At 47.1% G+C, this 23,742-nt stretch overlaps 1 protein-coding gene across 1 annotated transcript; it reads left to right on the forward strand.

The window, feature by feature from the left end:
- Nucleotides 1–1,862: 1,862 nt before the first annotated feature.
- SIAH2 (siah E3 ubiquitin protein ligase 2) lies at nucleotides 1,863–22,455 on the forward strand. The gene is made up of 2 exons (XM_055569363.1): nucleotides 1,863–2,927; nucleotides 20,885–22,455. Exons 1-2 carry the CDS (start codon nucleotides 2,493–2,495, stop codon nucleotides 21,440–21,442), a joined length of 993 nt encoding a protein of 330 aa, XP_055425338.1. The 5' UTR covers nucleotides 1,863–2,492; the 3' UTR covers nucleotides 21,443–22,455.
- Nucleotides 22,456–23,742: the final 1,287 nt, after the last annotated feature.

The raw sequence follows: 23,742 nt of genomic DNA on the forward strand, positions 1-23,742 counted from the left end.
CCTACAGAGACTGCCCCTTGTCACTAATGTAAAGGTCTTATCAGGCCAACTGAGGCTCCCATATACCACCCCTAGGCCCCCAAGTCCCAATACATTCTCTCAATGTGCTTTAGCTGCTGCTACAATATCTTCACCACCACCCTTCACACACTCACCTATTCACCTGAAACTCTCTTTCATGAGTGTTTGGCTATTAGCATATTGTTCCCTTACTATTAGTAGACTAAACTAGAACCATTGTCAGACTCCAACAGTGACTGCTGGTACATAATAAATGCTCAGGAAACATTTATTTACGATTGAACAATGTTATCTATTAATTTTTTTTAAAGATTTAGATCAAATGCAACAAAATCCTTGCATGTAATCTTTCTATATACCGTGTATAAGACTAAAGTTTCTTCTGGCTTCTAACAGTCTGTTTTTTGGACAAATTTTATTCACTGATACTCATTAATATTACTAAATGTTAATTAATTCTAAGTAATATAATTAAATATATTTATATTTATAAATATAATTAAATATAATTCTAATTATAATATAATTAAATATTGATTAATTAAATATTAAACATTGTTTAATAATATTAATGAGTATCAGTGAATAAAACTTGTCCAAAAAATAGACTGTTAGAAGCCAGAAGAAACTTTAGTCTTATACACGGTATATAGAAAGATCCAGTACTCTTGCCTGGAAAATCCCATGGACGGAGGAGCCTGGTAGGCTGCAGTCCATGGGGTCTCGAAGAGTCAGACACGACTGAGCGACTTCACTTTGACTTTTCACTTTCCTGCATTGGAGAAGGAAATGGCGATCCACTCCAGTATTCTTGCCTGGAGAATCCCACGGACGGGGGAGCCTGGTGGGCTGCCGTCTATGGGGTCGCACAGAGTCGGACATGACTGAAGCGAGTTAGCAGCAGCAGCAGCAATACTACGTTTTAAAAATAACTGCTAACGTTTAAGCAGCTCTTATTATAAGCCAGGTTCTTGGCATATAACAAACTCATTTAATCCTCACTATCCCACCCATAAGATAGGTATTGTTTTTATTCCACTTTCTCAAATGACGAAACTGAGACACAGAGAAATAAAGAACTTGTCCAAAGTCACACCGATGGTAAGCAGAGGTCCATTTTCCACCTAATCTTTACCACTGCCTCTCCTACAAAGAATGACCTGAGTCCCACCTACAAAGCTCATTGCCTCAATTCCAGTGTCAGTGGGTCAAAGTTGCAGAAAAGCAATTCAACTCCGTACACGTTAACTTGTGGTTCTCACTCCAGGGCTTCCGCTGAGCGTGTGGGACCAGGGCCCACATCCTGCCATCAAAGTCTTGGACTTCCGCGGGATCTCAAAGATAAAGATGCGTTGTACTGGAACATCATCCACTGTTTTCCCGGGGTTTCAGGACCCAAGCCACATTTCTGGCATTCTTAGATTCTGGCGATCTCCAACTCTTTTTAGTTAACTCTGTCCGTGAACTCCCTCCCTGGCCCTCTAGCAAGTCAGAGGCGCTCAACTCAATTCAACGAAGGCTTTGGCAGGTCCAAAGGTGAAAGACTAGTTTACCTCCTCTCCGCCTGGGAAGAGCAGAACCAAAGAGTGGTTTAAACACATCCTTAATATCCCAGCACTAGGTCCTGCACCCGCTGCAGACCCATCCCGAGCCCCTTGCTCTGCTCCCGCCCAAAGCTCCGGGTCTAAGAGCCGCCCTGGCCGCGGTCACGCCTCCCCCGCGCGCTGCTGACTCAACCCTGGGAAGAGAAACCTCTCGGTTTTTTCCGACCTGTCCCTGGGCACCCGCGTCCCGCCCCGCCCCGCCCACTATCCAAGCCCCCGCCCCGCCTAAAGTTATCCTTCGGCTTTCCGCCCGCGAAACGCGTTGGCGTGACTCCCCGGGGTGTGGCCAAAGAACTCAGGCGAAGCCTTGCCGAAGGGCCGCATCCTACGCGGCCCGGAAAAGGAGACCCCGCGCGGCGGCAGCGGCTAGCCGGGCATGCTCACTGGCGCTGGCAGGGCCCGCAGCCCGGGTAGGAAGCGCCGGCGCTAGGCGGTCCCCAGAGCTGCCAGCTGGAGTCGGGCGGAGCCGGAGCTTCAGCTCCGGGTGGTTCTGCCAGTCCCCGCGCGCCCGGGCGGCCGCACACGTGTCCAAGCGTCACGTCCGCGCGCGCCCCCGGGGCTTGCGTCAGCGGCCGCTCCGGTAGCTGTTGGGCCGGGGTTCTGCGCACCGCTCGGCTTCGGGGCCGCGACGCCGCCGAGAGGAGTTTGGGGGCGCGGAGGGGTGCTCCGAGCGCCGGGGACCGCAGAGATCGTCAGCGCGGTCCGGCCCCCCATCCTGCCCGGCGCCGATCGTCTCCGCTGCTCGGTCCGGGGCTGGGCGCGGTGGCGTTGCCCCGGAGCCCGCCGCCCGCGGGGCGCGCACCGCCTTGACCCCGGCGGCCCGGCGGCAGGCAGGCGCCCGCAGTTCCATGGTTGGTTCGGAGCGCAATGAGCCGCCCGTCCTCCACCGGCCCCAGCGCTAACAAACCCTGCAGCAAGCAGCCGCCGCCGCAGCCACAGCACGCTCCGTCCCCGGCTGCGCCCCCGGCCGCCGCCACCATCTCGGCTGCGGGCCCCGGCTCGTCCGCGGTGCCCGCCGCGGCGGCGGTGATCTCGGGCCCCGGCGGCGGCGGCGGCGGCGGCGGCGGCGGAGGGGCTGGCCCCGTGTCTCCGCAGCACCACGAGCTGACCTCGCTCTTCGAGTGCCCGGTTTGCTTTGACTATGTCCTGCCCCCCATCTTGCAGTGCCAGGCCGGGCACCTGGTGTGTAACCAATGCCGCCAGAAGTTGAGCTGCTGCCCGACGTGCCGGGGCGCCCTGACGCCCAGCATCAGGAACCTGGCTATGGAGAAGGTGGCCTCGGCAGTTCTGTTTCCCTGCAAGGTAAGCCCAGGTGCCAGCCACGCACCTCCCCCCGGCGACCTCCAGGGACTCCTGTGTCCCCAGCCCATTCGCGGGCGCTGAGAGGCAGTGGGCTTCTCTCTTACTAACGGGGGTGGGGAGGGGTGGGGGGGTGGGGGGGTAAGTTTACACCGTGTTCGCCCTCCCCCATGCCACCTGTCCACTTTGGGAGCAGCTCTGGGCCGACTGCTGCCCGATCACTGACCCCAGCCTGATTGGCACGCGATCACGCTGTCCCCACCCGGAGCCTGCGTTCTCTGCAGACGTGTACTCAGCCTGGGTAGAGCTGGGCCGCCGAAGGAAAACTTGGACCCAGAAGCTGACTATCTGTGGGGGACAGAGGAGAGGGGAAAGGAGCGAATTAAACGCACCCTTCGCCAGCGCTGGGCTTGGAAGGACTGGTACTGGATTCCTCCTGGCCCCCGCGTCTGCCTTCTGCGCACCCCTGACACGTGGGAGCCCTCGGGAGTGTAGCTAAAAAAAAAAAAAAAAAAAAAAAGGGCGCCTACAGCCTGTTTTCCTCCAACAACAAGAAAACCTTGTAAGCCACGCCTTTCCCTCTCCTAGCCTTCCAAAGACTGAGGAGTTGTGTTATTTTACTAAGTGGGGTGAAAACAAGAGTTGATGGGGAATTTAACTGGAAGGGCAAGCAGGAGCTGTTACAGTTCTTTAAAGCCCACCACTTTATTTTTTGTTTAGTTAGAAGATTATTAGTGCCCTTGCAAAAAAAAAAAAAAGGCACATCACTGAGACAAGTGAAAGACCCAAACGTCTCTCCTCCTTTCCCACCGATGTTAGGTTTAGTATGCATCTGCACGGGGTTTTTTCTAACCATGTATTAATACACTCTCCGCAGCTGAATATAGAATGGTAGATATTAATGTCAGGAAGGTTTATACGTGCACACATACGTTTTTCTCCAAAAATGGCTTCTGCAGCTTGCTGACTTAAGTTCGTTTCATCACACATATTTTTATATGTCTGCAGTCTACCTCTATCTCATTGTATTTTAAATGGCTGCATAATTTTGCATTTTGTGGTCATACTGTAACATCAGTTTACATCTTTTGGGTAAAAATCTTCAGGAGCAGTTTCAGGAGCAGATAGAGACATTATCTATATTACCCCATTATAACCTAGAATTTTACCATACAGTTCATTTTTTAAACTTAGAAATAATGTCATTAATATTTTTGGAGTTTTTTTGGTAAAGCGCCTCATGGGCCATTTAGGCTCTCTTGCATTGATTTCTCTTTGCTGCTGCTTACTTTTATAGGGCAAGGGCTTATTTTTAAATTAAATATAATCCACCAGAGAACTGAAGCTTGGGACGCATGTCAGTAAAATGAGTGATTTAATTTGGTCTGTGTCCTGCCACAAATAGGGTTTAAAATAGCATATTCAAATAAGCATTTGAACTTGTGTTTGAGCTATGGGTTTTCACTCAACCTTCAAATTATCATGATTTGAACCACTCCTCATGCAGTGCTTACTAATGCACCCAGCTCAGTAGTAGTTTGTCATAAAATTTACACAAAACAGTTTCAAAATTTTCTTAAAGTCATGAACAAGGGGGCAGCCTAGTGATCAAGGGAAGATTTGGTGATTGGTGACATAAGAGTGGATATTTGAGGTTTGAGATATTTTGTGGAAGCTGGGTGAGTAGGTGGGGGATGCCCCACAGGGTTTCTGGGGAGCCATCTTCTCAGCCCTTCACTTTCCCCTAGGCCTTTAGTGGCTAACAGAAGAAATGATTTCAGATGAATAACATTTTACAAATGAGCATTTGATATCAGTCAGCTATCCCTATCTGCCTGACAGTGCAGGAGATGCGGGTTCGATCCCTGGGTGGGGAACATCCCCTGGAGAAGGAAATGGCTACCCACTCCAGTATTCTTGCCTGGGGAAATCCCATGGACAGAGGAGCCTGGCGGGCTACAGTCCATGGGGTCACAAGAGTCGGACACAACTCAGCAACTGAACAAGCTATCTCTAATTTATTTTTTAAAGCAGTATCATAAGAGCATTATGTTGCTTGCTCCTTAGAGAATGGGGTCAGTTATAGCATGCTATATGAAGTGTGAAGTTTCACTTTCAGAATCCAGAATTCTTGTTCCTACTGAAGTATATATTCTTTCCTAATGTGATATGTCTTGAAGAAGAGGTCTCTTGGGAATCAAGGGTATCCAGTGTTTCTGTATATGTCACTGATTTTTAAAAAGGTCCCATTCTGTAAGACTGCGGCTGGACAAAGCCATTGCTTTGCAAGCTAAAATTAAACAAGGTCAGCCATCCCCCTACAGACCAGGAACCCAGCTTAGAAAGTGACCTTGGCGGGGGGGAGGTCACTTTTTGTAAATACATATATGTGAGATTTATAAAGCTGGAATATGCACACCTCAACTTTGATTGATCAGTAATCCAGACTATTGACAGGGGAGCTCAACCAGTTAGTCTGGATAAATCAAACTTGGATGGATACAGAGACCCAGCAAGCAACTGAAATAATATTCGTTGGGAAGGCTGAGAGCAATAGGGAGTGGTAAGGCCTGTGGCAAACTCCAACACAATGGTCTGCTTGGCCAGCCCTGTGCTTTACACTTGCTCCTGGAAGTCATAGGGACTGCCATGACCCACTTGCTCTGAGTCTCTCATGGGCTGGCTCGTGGGAGAAAACCTGTGTTGGGTAAAATACCAGAAGCCAGCTCTCAAGAGTTGCTTGGCGCTGCCATTGTTTGCCCGAGAGACTACCTCTGAGAGCCTGATGTTCTCATCTGTAATGAGGGGATTGGACTGTTCAACTTCTAAGGACCTGTAGCTTCTAGAACTCCATGAAAAGAAGGGAGGCTCTGTGGAATGCTTGTTGAGGCCCTCTGCATGCCAGGTCCTTTGTGTGGGTTATCTTTTATGAGTCTGCCTTTCTTATTCTCAGATGAGGAAACATGCGCCTATAGAGAGGTTAAGAGTTAAGTGACTTGAGATCACACGGTGGACCAGTCCATAAACCTTCATCCTGAAGGCACACATCCTTTGATTTGGAGTCTGAGGTTATATTCGGAGGCTCCAGATCACAACCTGAGGTTGACACCAGTAACAAAATCATCCAACTGGATGAGGTCACCAGATGGACACATCCCAGTGAGACAACATAGCTGCTGACTATAAAGTTTATTGGGAGGAATTTTGTAGGGCTTGGGGGGTGGGAAGATCAAAGGGTAAGGGGGAATAGCTTATGCATCCAATATTTGGGGGGATTTCAGTCCAGCTCTCAGAGAAGGCAGTGGCAACCCACTCCAGTACTCTTGCCTGGAAAACCCCATGGACAGAGGAACCTGATGGGCTGCAGTCCATGGGGTTGCGAAGAGTCGGACACGACTGATCGACTTCATTTTCACTTTTCACTTTCATGCATTGGAGAAGGAAATGGCAACCCACTCCAGTGTTCTTGCCTGGAGAATCCCAGGGATAGCAGAGCCAGGTGGACTGCCATCTGTGGGGTCGCACAGAGGCGGAGACAACTGAAGCGACTTAGCAGCAGCAGCAGCAATCCAGCTCTGAATTGCTCATGCTTCCATTGGCTCCAAAGTGGAAAGAAAGTGAAGTCGCTCAGTTGTGTCCAACTCTTTGTGGCCCTGTGGACTGTAAGCCACCAGGCTTCTCTGTCCATGGGATTCTCCAGGCAAGAATACTGGAGTAGGTTGCTGTTTCCTTCTCCAGGGGATCTTCCCAACCCAGGGATCAAACCTGGGTCTCTCGCATTCCAGGCAGATGCTTTACCCTCTGAACCAGGGTATGAGTCACCAAAAAGGGAGGGGGTCACATAATTAAAGGCTAGAGTCCTGCCAGCACCTGTGACAGAGGACACCACATGCACTGTTAGCTCAGATCTCCTTTTAAAAAAGGATCTCTATCAGAGTATGGCTCTCTGCCACCTGGGGTATTTTTAGTCCATTCTATGACTTGTGCCATGCCTGAGAAGTTTTGACATCCTGTCCCCTTATCACAAACCCACCATCCTCTCTGGAGAGTGTGGATGCAGGGGGAGAAGTGAAGGCTGACAAATTGGGGCCCCCCACTCCACAGTGTATTTTAATATCAGCCAACTATTTCTCTTCAAAACCATGAGAAATGCTAAAACACACTCCAGCCCTCTTTCACTATCAGACATTTTCTTTCCACTTTTTCTTTGGGGCTTCCTTGGTGGCTCAGACGGTAAAAGAATCTGTCTGAAATGCAGAAGACCCAGGTTTGATCCCTGGGTCAGAAAGATACCCTGGAGAAGGAAATGGCTACCAGCTCCAGGATTCTTGCCTGGAGAATTCCCCTGGCAGCTACAATCCATGGGGTCGCAAAGAGTTATTTCTCTCCAAAACTATAGGAAATACTAATACACACCCCAGCCCTCTTACACTATGAGACATTTTCTTTCCACCTTTTCTTTGGTTTCTGTAGAAGTTTCTAGCAGCATTATCTCCAAATACTGAACTAGAAAGCCTCGTCAGATACTTCTTGTCTGTAGTTGGATTGTGACAGTGTTGTTTGTATTCTTTTAAAAAAAAAAGCTGAGGGACTTCTGCGATGGTCCAGTGGTTTAGACTTTGTCCTCCAGGGTAGGGAGTGTGGGTTCAATCCCTGGTTGGGCAGCTAAAATCCTACATGCCTTTGAGCCAAAAAACCAACATTAAAAGAAAAGAAAAGACAATATTGTGACAAATTCAGTAAAGACTTTAAAATGGTCCACATTTAAAAAAAAAATCTTAAAGTCAGATCAGATAATCCAATTAGAAGTTAAAATGTGTGGACTGATCTATTCCAATGGGGAGAAATGCTAAACACCAGCAGGGACAGGTAATGCAAGGGAGAGGGGCATCTGCCATGTGACCTTAGGGTTCAAGCGACGGCAGGGGCAGTGGAAGTGGTTGGGAGTTGGATCACAACTTTTGCTCAACTCTGGCTGATGGGCCAGGATGGGAATGTGATGGCAGCCATGCCAGATCTTTGGGTTTTTTTTTTTTTTTCAAGAAAATTCAGAAATCTGCATTTTTAAAATGTTAAATGTCTCGATTTTTTTTTTTTTAAACATTGTCCAAATTCAGATGTAAAGTTAGCACTTGCAGGCCAAACCAACCGTGTCTGTAGACCAAACTCCAGCTTCCTGGGTGTAACTTCTGACCTGGTTGTCTTTCAGAAAACATCCACTGAACCTGGAAGTTCTCATTTGACTCTGAGAACATATGAAGTCTGGAATTCTGATAGGTCCCGACTGTTACGGCTTACTGCCTTTTCATCTTTGTTTTGCTGAGAGAAAATGCCAACATTCTGGCCTTTGGAAGACCTGAACTGTTGTCCTATTGACTAGATGTTTGACACTTTGTTCAAGTCAGTCTATTTCTTTGCACCTGAATGTCTTAAGAGCTGGACAAGATGACTATACCAAAAGATATACTATATCTTTTTCTGCCTAAAATTCTGGAATCTAGTGAGCTGTTCAAGAGAAAAGGCACTAGTCAGGAGACAGAACTGGGTTCTCATCCTGGCTTTCTGTGATCTCAGTCCTGTCACTAGCTCCTTAGATCTGTTTCTTCGTCAGTTAAAAAGAACAGAGATAACCTTGAGCTGGTGGGTGCTCTCAGGTCAGATTAGCAATGCTGGCGAGGACTTCTGTGTCACCAAAACAGATGGAAGGTGGGTGGGATCAGAGCAGTTGCTAGATGATGGGTGATCAGTCACCTAACAATCTGAGGGGATAAGCCAATTTGCCAAAACCATTTCAGGGATCTCTTCTGAACCTCAAAAATTCCCCTAAGACAAAATCAGTTACTTTGGAAGTTATCCCTTCCGTCCTCACTCCTGGCTGAAGTTGACTGGGTTGGCCCATAGAAGCTTGTGCTGGCAAGCACTGGGGTCCACATGTGTTTCTGGTGAGGCTCAAGATTTTCCAGAAGACAACGGACAGCTTTTGAGTGTAAAATCAAGAACAGAAGCACTAGAATGCATGAAAAGAATACTTGGAAGTTTAATGATGATTCTACACAGAGTTGGCCAAAGATTTTTCACAGGTCACCAAGGCCTGGAACTAGAGTAAATCATTGTTAAAGATTGATCTTTGGTACAGCCAGAGTGGACAAAAACCAAAAGGCACAGCAGGTCTGACCTATAGAGTCCCCAGCTTAGGATGGATTAGAATTGCCCTTTTTGTTTTTTTCTTGGAAGCCCTATATAAAGTGCTGTATACACATGAACATAGGAAGACCTCAATGTAAAATATCTTTATTGTCCAACTTGTACGTCTGACAAAATTTGTGAACAGTGGCGTTTCTCATTCACACCCGTAAGGTCCTCACTCTTTGAAAAGGGCACACAGTAGGTATACATGTGCCAGAGTGAATGCCAGCATTCACCTGAGTATACTTTCTAAAGCTCATGAGAGATGCTGAGAATTCCCTAGCAGAATTGCATCAACTTTGCCCCACACATCCATTCTCCATTTGTTTCTTAAAAACTGTGAAACTGACATTCTCATTGCCAATTGGGTAAAAGTTGTATTGTGATCATTTTTATACTGTATAGTGTCCATGAGATAAAAGGTCACCCCCTTCCTAGTTTTTAGCTGTCGAGATGAATGGAAGGTACCCCTGTATTAAATGTGTGGGCCTGGGCCCTATTTCAAAACTTTGAATTAATGGAGGTGGTGTCTTTGGGTCTTTTCCTTCTCCCACTCCTCCCCTTCACCTCTTAACTCTGGTAGTTTTGAAGGCAGGCCCTACTTGAGCCTCCTGGTCCCAATCCTATCTGTCTTTACTGGTTGGTGACCTCTCCAAGCCTCAGTGGCTTTTTGCTAAAATGGGGTGATGATTGTGGTAGTAATTCATGCAAAGTGCTCAGCACAAAGTTAAAACTAAATAAATGCACACAGTTAGAAACTAACAGAAAGCAAACGACTGGAGTCTGAGGTCAGGTCCAGTTGCTCAGTCATGTCTGACTCTTTGTGACCCCATGGACTATACAGTCCATGGAATTCTCCAGGCCAGAATACTGGAGTGGGTAGCCTTTCCCTTCTCCAGGGGATCTTCCCAACTCAGGGATCGAACTCAGGTCTCCCGCATTGCAGGCAGATTCTTTACCAGCTGAGCCACAGGGAAGCCCAAGGATACTGGAGTGGGTAGCCTATTCTTTCTCCAGGGGATCTTCCCGACCCAGGAATCAAACCAGGGTCTCCTGCATTGCAGGTGGATTCTTTACCAGTTGAGCTATCAAGGAAGCCCTAAAAAAGGAAAAAAGGAATCTTTTTTTCTCCCATCAGTTCTCCCATCGAGCTTCTCTTCCATATTCCTAGTCTTATAGGGTTTCCATAGAACTAGGTAAGTTGGCTCTGGCATTGGTTTTTCAGTGATGAGAGTTTTTAAAAATTTCTTTAATGCTTTTAGAAGGGAAAACCTGCTTAGATTAGGGAACTTTTTATGCGTATTTTTTTTTAAGTTATGATCTTTTTTTAATGTAGAACACAGAAGATTTTAATTTGCTACTATTTTCTATAATCCTGCCCACCTAGAATAACCACTACACCATTTTTGCATATGTCCTCGCAAACGTACCTCTACATCAAAACTTACAAACCAGCAACAACAACAAAAAACCAACAGTGAAAAACAGGTAAAACAGGAAATTCACACACTATTTCATAACCTATTTTTTCATCTAATACATTGTGACTGCTTTTCCATACTGATAAATATTCCTTAAGATCCTGTTTAATGACTAGATAGTATTACAATTCCATTAACTCTGGAATGTTATGGAACATGATGTTGGTTATGAATGTCTCAGAGTTATTTAATCAAGCCCCTGTTTGTGGTCATTTAAATCATTGTTTTCTTATTGTGCTTTAAAAAAAGAAAAAGTACTGCTATAACTGAATCCCTGTGCATAAGAAAATAATTATTTCCTAATGATAAACTCCTGCAAGTTGAATGGTAGGAACAAAGAGCATGTGCAGAAATCAGCTTTTGCTCATAAAGCCAAACTGCTTTTTCACATAGAATCAAATGGGCACCAAGTGCCCATTTCTCTCCAGCATCACCAGCAATGAGTGTTATCCTTTTGCTTTAATGCTGCTGCTGCTGCTAAGTCACTTCATTCATGTCTGACTCTGTGCGACCCCATAGACGGCAGCCCACCAGGCTCCCCTGTCCCTGGGATTCTCCAGGCAAGAACACTGGAGTGGGGTTGCCATTTCCTTCTCGCTAGTGCCTACTTTTTCTCCCTCATGTAACATCAGGCCAGAGTTGGCTCCTCCTGATTACCCATTAACTTTTCATCAGACCCACCCATGCCTTGGAATACCCTGCAGCCCCAAGCCCTCTCTTCCTACAAAAAATCTGTTTAGCCAACCACTGCCTCCCCTACCACCCCGTCCTTCTGAAATTGAGTCTAATTGTGGAGACAGATGTGCCAACAGAGCCCTTCTGAGTAGTAGGAGCAGAGGAGTCTGGAGGCCTCCCTCAGTTGTGGTGTCAGAGCTGTATTAAGGAGGATGAGCAGGGTGTCCGCAAGAAAGGAAGGGATGGAATATCCCGATAGGGCTTGTGGGAGGCTAGTGCTTGTAGAAAACATTGTTTACCTGGTCCAAGCTGGGTACATTATCTCGTGTTATCCTCCTAATTACTTTGTAAAGGAAACAGGACATGGTTAACATCCCCCCTAAGAAATTTGCTCAAAATTTGTAAGTTTGAGGACTTCCCTGGTGGTCCACTGGTTAAAACACTGAGCTTGCACTTCAGGGGAGCAGAAACCCCAGAAGGTGCCTAGTAATTATACACACAGTGTCTTTTCTGCTACCCCTCTGCCTGGCTGAGGTGATCTCCTTCCCATTCCAGGCTCACACAGTAGCTTCTGGAGGGATGGCAGTGGTCCCCCTGAAGCTGCTAGTGTAATAAGGATGCCTAGTTAAATTTTAATAGATAAATAACTGCCTGGAACGTTCTAGGCGGCTTGTATTTTTATTTGCTAAATCTGGCAGCCCTACCACTTAAGCTTTCTTGTGAATTCAGTTGTATCCTTTGAGAAATAAAGCGTCCAGAGAGATGGAGGAGCGTTTGAAGGGTGGGCAGGGCAGTGAATGTGATCTCGCAGTTGGGAAGCTGGCAGGAAGAAGGGTGTTGAGAAAGGCTGGACAAGGTCCATAAAGCCTCTCACTCCAGCTCCTGCTTTTGTTTGCTTCAGCAGAGATTCTGAAGGGACCTCACGAAACTGGTTCTCCAAGTCCACAGAGGGTATTGCCTGCTAGCTCGAGCTATGGTCAGATGAGAGGTATACTCGGTCAAAAGTCAACTTTTGTTTAACACTTCCAAGATTAAAAAGAAACCCCTGCCATCCCAAGGAGTCTTTGTACGCGCACACACATGCACATTTGGACACACACACCTCCCCAAAAGCAGGATGTTCTCAGATGACTGCGATAATAAGAGGCCGGATTCTCCCACCAAGTCACCTTCAGTAAGAAAGCCCTGCCACGTGGGGTTTGTTGACTTTTTCTTAGGCAAAAAGGAGAATTTTTAAGCCCAAGGTTTTCATGAGCATGGCCTTCTCCGGAAGAAAGTTTATAAAGTTCAGCGTCAGTGTTTGCTTAGCCTCACCACTGTTGGACAGTTCGGGGACTGAGTGACACTGTCTTCTCATACGATCATCTGTGAAACTAAGACTGCATTCTGATAATTCTGTCTTTGCATTACCTCGTAGCAGAGGTGAGGAGTGTACCATTTAAGTGAAAATCCGCTGAGGTTCTTAGAGGAAAGATGCTAGACAAACAGATGCAGGGTGAGCATTATAATGAAGTCACAAAAAGAGATGTCATTTCTCCTGCTGCTCAAGTCTGAACTTCTCCACTGGTAATAACAGTCAAGGACTGATTATTTGGCAGGTAGTTTTATAGACCCACTCAGAGGTGACAGGGTAGGCAGCCTCAATCCAAGGTTACACAAGACACTGGTTACTTGAGTTCCAATCACAGCCACTCTACCAGTGGTTGCAAAGACACTATAAGCAAAAGTGATATACAGCCATCAGACTGACAACAGCATCCTGTTTTCCCATCTAGGTAAGGTTTCAGAAAAGCTAAAGACACCCCTGTCGAAATAGTTCATGTAAATAAAGTATGTGAAATGCCTTGGTCAAAAATTATAGAAGTCATTCAACCCAGAATGAATGAAGTCTAAAATGTACATTTTTTTCTTACATAGTCTCAAGATCTATTGAATTATTTTTTAATTCTAAGTTCCACAGTAAGACTTAATTAAAGTAAAAGTAACATGGTGGAGAGCAATCATCTTTTGCAGATAAATCTAATATTTATTCATCTACCAACAAATAGTGGGTGAACAGGAAGCAGGCAATAAATCAGTCAATAAGCAAAATTAACAGACCCATAAATTAATTGGAAAATAACGTGGGATCATTCAGTGATATTTTGGGGGGAAGATAAAAAAATTTTAGTCACAAAAGAGCTAGCTTGGATTGCTAGAAGTCCTGTTAGAAAGTGGTAAAATTGGACTTCCCTGCTGGTCCAGTGGTTGAGAATCCACCTGCCAACGCAGGGGACGCCAGCGGGTTCGATCCCTGGTCCGGGAAGATCCCACATGCCACGGAACAGCTAAGCTCATGTACCTCGGCTCCTGAGCCCATGAGCCACGACTACTGATGCCTGTGTGCCCTGGAGCCCGTGAGCCACAAGAAGAGAAGGCACTGCAGTGAGAAGCCTGTGAACCACAACAAAGAACAGCCGCCGGTCTCCACAAGAGTAAGCTCACACGCAGCAGCAAAGACCCAGCGCAGCCATTAATAAAAATTTAAAATGTTAAAGAAAATGGTAATATTTAAGTGTAACTGCTGGTTAAGATATGTTTTACCACTATATGGGTCTAGACTAGGTTTAGCTGCAGCACCCACTTGATCAAGTCTAAACAGTGTTGAGAAACAGAGACTTCAACCAATAGCCTTTTATCGTCTGCTGATCATACCTGTTATACTGTCAGGGTCCACCCTTCCGACTGAACTAACTCTGATTCCATTCATGGGGTCACCTCTCCAGTGCTTAAAAGGGGTTTACCTGTTTATCAAAGGGATGCAGGTATGTTTGATACTTGGAGCTCCTCTTCCAGATGTGGTCTGGAAGCGAACAGGAGTTTCCCATGGAGCACTGAGGGTGGTGGATCGTGAACCTGGAAACCATTGTCCAGGGCCATAGATCTGGTCAGGTGCCCACAAACCTCTGGAAGGATCCAAGGAGCAACAGAGAAGGCTCTCTCTTCTTTGGGTGGGGAGGGGGTCAAAAAAGTGTTGGTAATTATAACAATTGATGTCTTCACTGCCACATTTTGTTGGTTCACTAAAATGAGTCCCAAGAGCTTCTAACAAAAGATAAACTATTAGTTTAGTTGCATTTACATGCAAGTATGTAGTTAAATGAAGAAGGCAATGGCACCCCACTCCAGTACTCTTGCCTGGAAAATCCCATGGATGGAGGAGCCTGGTAGGCTGCAGTCCATGGGGTCTCGAAGAGTCGGACACGACTGAGCGACTTCACTTTCACTTTTCACTTGCATGCATTGGAGAAGGAAATGGCAACCCACTCCAGTGTTCTTGCCTGGAGAATCCCAGGGACAGGGGAGCCTCGTGGGCTGCCGTCTATGGGGTCGCACAGAGTCGGACACGACTGAAGCGACTTAGCAGCAGCAGCAGCAGCAGCAGCATGTAGTTAAAAGTATATTTTCCTTAAAAAAGAAAAAGAAAAAACTATCACAATAATCATTCAAGTCTGCAAAAAGAATCTCTACCCCCAGAAGGATGAATATGCTTAGTCTCTGGGGTTTTTTGTTAATATTCATTTTTATTTATTTGGCTGTGCCGGGTCTTAGTTGTGGCACATGGGATCTTAGTTCCCTGCTAAGCTGCTAAGTTGACCGACTCTGTGCGACCCCACAGATGGCAGTCCAACAGGCTCCTCTGTCCCTGGGATTCTCCGGGCAAGAACACTGGAGTGGGTTGCCCTGACCAGGGATCAAATCCAGGCCCCCTGCACTGGGAGGTGCAAAGTCTTAGCCACTGGACCGCTAGGAAAGTCCCTCTGGATTGTTTTATATGATTTCAGATTTACATGACACTTGCAATAATAGTACAAATTCCCACATGGCCTTTATCCACATTCACCAGTTAGCTCCTTTTTGCCCACTTGCTTTACTGTTCGTGCTCTCTATAACATGGAAACTGCAGACACCCTGTCCTTTTATCCCTAAGGACTTCCCTGTGCCTCTCCTCTAAAATCAAGGACATTTTCTTATGTAATTATGGTACAGTTATCAAAATCAGGAAATGTGATACGGCGTAGATATTCTTATCTAATCCAGAGTCCATATTCAAATTTCAGCGGTTGCCCCAGTAATGCCCTTTGTAGCAGTTTTGGTTTCCCAGTCCAGGGTCAGATGTTTGGTCATCCGTGTGCATTCTGTGATGCTTACAGCTTATTTAGATGGAAAGGAAGTGCAGTTTGCTTTTGCTTACCCCAAGACAAGGTCATTTCTTAGGTCTAATTCAGACATTTATAAGCATCAGCAACAAGTATCTATTATGTTTTGCTTTTCTTGAAATGTTGTCATTTGAGGTACCGGCAGATAGTCTGCTAATACACTTCACTGTTTCCTAGGAGGTAAGCAGGTGGAGGCAAGGCGGTTACCTCACAGTCCCCAGAGGGACCTGGTTGGTTCCCAGTGCCTCCAGTGTCGTAGACTGTTGATTGTTGAGAGTTCAGCAAATCGTCCTTAAATTGACTGGACTCAGATTTAAATAGGTGAAAAAACTTGCTCTAAACCAGTCATGGAATCCACGACCTTCACTAGCACCCAGGCTAAGAATTCCATTTATATACTTATTCCTTAAACAAATATAATATGCCTGTGTTTCCTGAATAAATACCAGGTGTCTAGTGTTTGACTATGTTTCTGACGTACCTTGTCATGTGTATTTGTGTGTCAAGGGGTCTCTGTGTCAAAAAGGAGAAAACCTTGTCTAAATTCCAGCTTAAATAAAACCACCTTCAAACCCCATGTCCAGGGAAAGAATTGGCACTATTTACTGCTTTCTGCAAAGACATCAGAATGAGGCACCAGGGTCCTCTGTCGCCTTTTCAGAGCAGCAGAATGTGTTTGCACAAGACTTTTGAGCCATCGCAACGTGAAAAATTTCTAAAGGAAAAGTCAGAAGTGTTATTTCTACATTGCTTTGCTGGGCCATCTCTCCCCCTGCCGTGCATTCTTCTTTAGCTTTGGGCTTGTGTGTGTGGTCGTGCCGCCCCTGGCCCCCAGCTTAAAGAGGGGTTTACTTAAAGCAAATCCCACCTCGAGCCCCACCCCCCAGGGGAGATGAGCAGATATTTCCTGGGGGGGAAATCTCATTTATAACCGCAGATGTGTCCCAGGCTGCAGGCAGCCGTCTGCAAAGCAGCCCAGGTGCTTTATCTCAGAGACAAGTGTATGCCTTGAAGAACCAGTCGTCTCAAGAAAAACGGGCATCCTTTGAACCCTCCCGCCGGGTGGGCAGGCCCTGGCCAGAGCGAGAGGAGGGAAACCTCAGGACTTTCTTGCCAGATGCCAGAGAAGGCGGGGAGGGCCTAATTACTGGTTACTTGTTTGTGATGTGCTGCTGCCTCATTCCTTGGGGATAGCCGCGTTTGGGGCTGTTTTTCTCCTTGCAAACCAGGAAGAAGTTATATTTGAACCAGTTTCCAGAAACAGCATATCTGTGGACCCTGGGTTTTGTGTATGTTGGGTGGTAGGCTGGGAGGGCTTGGGTGGGGAGATCAAGGCCAATTTCTTTTTTGGCAAAAGATTGGTTCTTTGACTCCTAAGCTGCTCTGTTCAGAGAAAGAGCCACAGAGGATCCAGAAACACAAGGCTCTGACCCTGGTGTGGCCATGGATGACCACATGGCTGGGATGAGTCAGTCTTTAAAACGGGTGGAACCAGTGCCCCAGCCTCCATCCATGCTGCTCAAGCCATCGAGGTCTAGCTGTGTGTTGCGGCTGGATTATTTCCTGAAGTGCCCCGGGTGGCACCCGCTGGGCAGGGCAGTGACCAGCTTCCTGCTGCGGCCCCTCCTCACGCCTGGGAGTGTGCCTGCCCAGCCGGGTTGTGTCACTCACTGAAATCAGGGGCTCTCAACTCGGGTGATTTTGCCACCCAGGAGACATGTGGCCATGCCTGGTGACATTTCTGGTGGTCACCACGTTGGGCGGGGGGGACTCGCCTGGCATCTTCAAGGCCAGGGATGCCACTAAACACCCTCCAGCGCACAGCACAGCCCCCAAACCAAGATGCATTTGCTCTTTGTCAGTAGTGCTGCTGCAGAGAAACGCTGGAAATGAACTAAACTGTCAATAACGTCCTGGACGGAACCTGGACCCGCCTGCTCATTAGGTTTTGTCCCCAGTACATGCTCCACTCACCCCACGCTAGAACCAGATGGAACTATTCCTTCCACAATCTGCCTCCTCCCCCGTGAGGCTTCCCATACCCGCCTTCATCAACGTGTCTCCACTTTGAAATCACCTGTCACCCCTGCCCCCCCTTCTTCCTTTGCATAGGTACCTGTATTTCTGATGTGTTCGAGCTGTTTATTGTTGCATGGTACAGCCCCTCTGACAGCAGACACCACAGGGGCGGGATCTGCGCCACAGAGGGTGGCAGCCCTTAGAAACCCTTGGCGCTTATCGAGAAGACACAAGCCCAGGGACCCATGCAATTTGGGTTTGCTCCTCAGAGGCCCCTAAACCGTTCTACAGGCTGCCTCAGGAGATTTGCAGACCCCAAAGGCAGCCCTCTGATCCCTGCAGGAGCACTGCTAATGTAATGACAAGAGCATCATTCCAGAACAATGGCGAGACTGTCACAAGTACCAGATGTGGCGCGAGAGTGCATGTGTTTGTGTGCATTTGAGTGCACACATGTTTAAAGTCCAGATCTTTTCTTTTTAGAGACCACCATCTCTAATTCGGTCGTCCTAACAGTGGCGCCCGTGGTCATGAAGACACGCCCTCACCCATGATGGAAAAGAGAAGGAATAGATCGGCATTAAAGTTCAGCTTGTTCAGAAAAAGCAGAATAAGCACATAACACTTTAAAGTTTTATTTACCTAAGTTAATAGAGGCAGCAGTAAGATCTTTTCTCACAAGGTCACTGTCCACACAGATGCTAAGTAATGCCTGGTCTATTTGTGTATTTTGGGGAGGTCCCCTGTTCTCTATATTTGGGTGGAAGGAAAAGTATGTGACTTGTAAGGCAAACCAGTAATTCAGAATATAAATATTCCTACCTGAGTTACACAAGAAAAAGTTCTCAAATGATTGCTTGGTGATAAATATTTGTTATACATTTGACTTGGTGAACCTGGAGTAGTTTGGGGCTTTGGGCTGGGGAAGGGGACAGGTGGTACTTTTTCTGTACATTCTAAACCAGAGTTCTTCTCGTTCCTGGAATTATTCCTGGGTGACTGTGGTAAACAGCCCCTTCTGAAAGGTCTTCAGATCCAAAAATTGAGGGTTGTTTCAGCCAGGAAATTGGCCAGGTTCTGGGTTAATTTTTGCTATTTTTATTGTGTTGGATGTGTGTTTTTAAACACTTGGCAGAAGTGTCTCACCCATCACTCACAGAAGAGTTTCAGAAGGCTCTGTATTCTGAGCCTCACCCTGGATTTAAGACAAAGTTAATAGAGATTTGGTTTTTTTAGGGCCTTACACTGCTAGGAACACAAACTATAAATATATCTGGATAAGTAAATTTGTTCCTTCTTCTTGATTAAGTTTTATACCCATGCTTTTAAAATTAGTCCATGGTTTTCAAAGATGAATAAGCAGTTCCTACAGGCACAGTATTAATAAATAACAGTGAACTATTTCTGCCAATTTCTACTGAAGACCATTATAATTCACTTTAGGTACGGAGGAGGAAGGAGCTGCATGTCTCTCTCTAAGCCACCTTCTTCTTCCTTATTAGGGGAGACTCATCTCCCTAAGGGTGGTGGCGGCCTTCTCTCCTCCGTATCTGCTTCTCAGTGACTGCAGCTTAGGGTCTTGTAAGGAGAAGATGTTCAGGGCCTGCTTACTGCTAGTGATTTAATTCAGCTGCAAAGATCAGAATTTGACCTATTTTTAAAATTTATAAGGGTTTATTCCTTAAGGACGGGTAGGGAGAAGCAGAAACAGCTGTGGGGTTCGGTTTTGTGTTTTCAGCCTTGGACACAGCATCTTAGAAAAATGAAGCAGAGGAAGTCCCTGGTGGTCCAGTGGTTAGGACTCGGGGCTTTCACCGCTGTGGCCCTGAGTTCAATCCCAGGTGAGGGGACAAAGATCCTGCAAGTCACCCAGTGGGACCAAAAAGAAAATTGATGTGGCCCTGCCATCATTTGATGTCTTCATGTCTCAGCACGGGGTGGGGGAATCCAAGTGCAGGAACCCAAATGGTGTACCTGCCACTCTGGGCTCAGGGAGGAAGCTGACTTCTGGTTTCACCTGAAGAGGTCATTCAGGTTTCCTTATTCTTGACAAAACTACAGCATAGTCCTCTGAGCAAGTGTCTACTGGTGGACTCACTCTCCATCTGGTGTCCGGGAGTTAGCAGGGTCATTCTCATGAAGTTTGGGTACAGAAGTCTTAATTCCTGTGGTGTGGTCTTTTCTCGCGATAGATGTGATTTATCCATCAGGAATGTGCAGGGAGAAAAAGGTTTTGTTCCCTCCCTATTAAGGCAGCGTTTGAAGGACAGACTGTGTTGGGAAACCCGCCTAGGACAAGCGCCCACTCTAGCACCCACTCTAGTTCCCCTTCCTCCCAGGCCTGTCAGGAGGACCTGACCACCTGGTCACGAGGAGGTGAGCACAGGGGCCTGAGGAAGGGGTCTGAGGCAAGTCCAGCGGACTTTGAGAGGAGACTGAGGCCCTTCTCACTCTAAGCTCCACTGGCTGGAACCAAACTGAAAAGCAGTCTCCTGAGTTTCTGAATGTGCTTTCTTTTCCTAAAAAATATATGTCCAAAGCCCACCCTTGGGGCAGGGGGTAAAAGGTGAAGGTGAGGTCACGGTTCTAGCAATGTGAGGGATCTCCAGCCCTCTTCTGCACTGGGCTGGTCACTCCACCAGCAAGAGCAGGGGGCCACAGGGCAGCTTTCCCACAGCCCACCTGCCGGTCACGGTTGGAGCCAGGAAGCAGTGGACGGGGCCAACGGGGGAATTACACCATCTGCAAAACTGTCAGTGAAAACTAGTCCAGAGATGACATTCATCCTTGTCCTACCCCTAAGCAATTCTGTGGTGCTAGTGGTAAAGAACCGCCTGCCAATGCAGGAGATGCGGGTTCCATCCCTTGGTTCCATTTCTTGGTTGGGAAGATCCCCTGAAGGTGGGCATGGCAACCCACTACAGTATTCTTGCCTGGAAAATCCCATGGGCAGAGGAGCCTGGAGGGCTACAGTCCATAAGGTCACAAAGAATCGAGCATGATTCAAGTGACTTAGCACTCAATGCACACAAGCAATTCTAAATTCTTTTTAAAAATCTTTAAATTCACAGAAAATAAGGGGAAAGCCAGGTTTTCTAGGGCTGGCTCCACAATTTTGTTTGAAAAATTTGTAAGAGTACTTCAGTTCTCATGTTTTCAACAATGTTGGAACAGGGGCGGGAATGCAGCTTATTCCTGGCCAGGATGGGCCCCTGATCTTATGCATGGCAGTGCAGAGGATGAATAGGCACTGAGATGTTTCAGTCTGCAATATTTAACTCACCTGGAACGAAAGTAGTTGAAACAAAAAGGCAGTTTGAGTCTGGAAAACCTGAGGTTTGCAGCCTCAGAGGTGGAGGAAGCCCCCAGTGTCTCACTGTGCTGCTTTCTGTCCCTGCAGTATGCGACCACGGGCTGTTCCCTGACCCTGCACCACACCGAGAAGCCGGAGCATGAAGACATCTGTGAATACCGTCCCTACTCTTGCCCTTGTCCTGGTGCTTCCTGCAAGTGGCAGGGGTCCCTGGAAGCCGTGATGTCCCATCTCATGCACGCCCACAAGAGCATCACCACCCTTCAGGGAGAGGACATCGTCTTCCTGGCCACAGACATTAACCTGCCAGGAGCTGTGGACTGGGTGATGATGCAGTCGTGTTTCGGCCATCACTTCATGCTGGTGCTGGAGAAACAAGAGAAGTATGAGGGCCACCAGCAGTTCTTCGCCATCGTCCTGCTCATCGGCACTCGCAAGCAGGCGGAGAACTTCGCCTACAGACTGGAACTGAACGGAAACCGGAGGAGACTGACCTGGGAGGCCACGCCCCGGTCCATCCACGATGGTGTGTCCGCAGCCATCATGAACAGCGACTGCCTGGTGTTCGACACAGCCATAGCGCATCTTTTTGCAGATAATGGGAACCTCGGCATCAATGTGACTATTTCTACATGTTGTCCGTGACGCACTGACATGATTTGGGCGTGGCACTCTCTGGTTAATAAAGGTTTTTATAGGTGTTTTATTCACAATGTCTTCACAAGTCAGGACCCACAGTTTCCCCGTGTCCTGTCTGAACGGCAGCTTCCCATCTGGCACTGGCCCAACGAAGTTCATTAAACCGGGACAGAGGAGGTTGGCCAGTTAGTCGTTTGGAGGCCATCCTATGATCGGAAATCAACTTGATTATTAAATTTTACTTCCTTCCTGAACAGCACCTGACAGGTTGCTTGGGCTCCTCTAAGACCAGGATGTTTGTTAGGAATTGGAGGCTCCTTCCTGCCTCCCTATATTGGTCCCTCCAAGTTGACGAAAGCACAGTGACTGTCAGCAGAGTCCTTAACTTTGCTTTTACCTTGTGTTTAAGGAGGTAGGAATTGTTTTACTACATTTTAAACAGTGTTTCTCAAACCGGATGGCTAACCAGTGTGCACAGAATCAATGGAGTGCTTATCTGAAACATGCAATTTCGGGAGCCTGCGAATTTAACAATCTCATCAGGGGATGCTTTCCAACAGTAAAGTTTGAGAACTACTGGGTAAATTGTGGGAAAGGGTCCAGATTTTAAAGGTGCTTTCCGATTACCCTCTACTGATTTGTCTGTCTTTCTATTTCATCCACACACCCCCACTCCCAGATTAAAACAAGAACCACAAATCCCCACAAACACAGTCCTGAGATCTAGTCACTCTCTTGTGTTTGGGAGGGACTGCCTAGGAAAGCAGAAAGGGTAGCCATTGATAGCTCTCACGTAGTTAGTTTTTGCTCATCACTAGTACAAATGACCTGTTTACACCTGGCTTCCCTCAGAGGCCCTCCTTAACTTAGATGGTGGGAAAGACTAGATCAGTAGAATTGGAAAAGCTTTATAACCAGTGTCATATGCTTGCTATTTAAAGGTATGTGTTGGGTTTGGTTTGTTGGGTTTTTTTTCCACATTCACTTTAGTTTTTTAATAAATATTTTTCAAAAATGAATATTCTGCTTCATCTTGAGTGGAATGATGCATACTTATTGGGTATCTACTGTGTGCAGGTGCCATGAAGCTTCACCCCTTCACCCCTAGCACCCCCTTGGAGCTCTCACTGTTTCTATGTGAAGAAACAGGCATTTGTCCAAGACCACAGCACAGATTCCTGGCACCACTGGGGTCTGAACTCAATTCTCTTAACCACAAAGTGTCATGGGTGTGGCAGGTCTCCTCCTTGGAGTGGTTCTTTCTGCCTGATGGTGCCAGGGCTTGTGGACAGAGAATACTTTTCCTGGTTTACAGAATCAGAAGGAAGAGGTTTGGCTGTGATGTCCGGAGCACTGGGTTTGAGCCAAGGTGACCCACTCCCTTGATCCCAACCCTGAACTCTCAAAGCAGTTCACAGTTTTAGCCCTGAATACCGGGTGAGGATGGACTGCTTCCCTTAGTGGCCCGAAGGCATCAGAGAAGTGCCAGGTGGGAGCGATGGCTTTAGACTTACCTCATATTTCAGGTGAGTTGCAGGGCTGAGTTTTTAGCCAGGAAATAGTTTAGCAGTTAAGAAAAGTAACTTACCTTCAAGACTGTTCTTCACATAAAGGTGAAAAGTAGTATGCGTACACGCGTGCGTGCTCAGTCGGCTCAGTAGCGTTCGACTCTGTGGGACACTATGGACCGTAGCCCGCCAGGCTCCTCTGTCCGTGGGATTCTCCAGGCAAGAATACTGGAATGGGTTGCCATCTCCCTCCTCCAAGGGATCTTCCTGACCCAGGGATTAAACTTGCAGCTCTAATTTCTCTTGCATTGGCAGGCAGGCTCTTTAGCACCATGTGGGAAGCCCTCCCCCGCCCAAAAAAAGCAGCACCATGAATCAAAGGACAGGCTTATAACAGGTCGAGTAAATGAATGAAAACCACAGTTCTCGTCATGGAGAAAGTCATATTTCAAGCGGGTACACAGAGGGATGCCTGGAGGTGAGACTAAGACCCAGGAGCAGGCAGACTTTGACCCTCAGGGTGGAGCTGGTCCAGGAATGGCTGCCCAGTGCAAACGTGACACCCAGGCAATATATTTTGTACAGAAACTAGCCAAGCTCACCGACATCATATGGTGCCCATAGTTCACCCTTGTTATATGTGATGGAGGAAATCAGGACCAGAGGGTAAAACTATAAACAAAAGACAGTAAAGGAGCAGACAGTGGAATCAAGTCACCGCAAAAGCATAAAATGTTAGATGACCGGCATCAAAAGGTAAAGGGATGGGCCGGCAGTCACACAGTGCACTCGTGGCAG

This window comes from Bubalus kerabau, chromosome 2, assembly GCF_029407905.1.
Source record: "Bubalus kerabau isolate K-KA32 ecotype Philippines breed swamp buffalo chromosome 2, PCC_UOA_SB_1v2, whole genome shotgun sequence".
Taxonomy (NCBI): Eukaryota; Metazoa; Chordata; class Mammalia; order Artiodactyla; family Bovidae; genus Bubalus; species Bubalus kerabau.

Coding starts and splice junctions, on each gene's coding strand:
- SIAH2 (XM_055569363.1), top strand. CDS start 2,493: ATGAGCCGCCCGTCCTCCACCGGCCCCAGCGCTAACAAACCCTGCAGC. Junction 2,928..20,884: donor CAGTTCTGTTTCCCTGCAAG/GTAAGCCCAGGT, acceptor CTGTCCCTGCAG/TATGCGACCACGGGCTGTTC.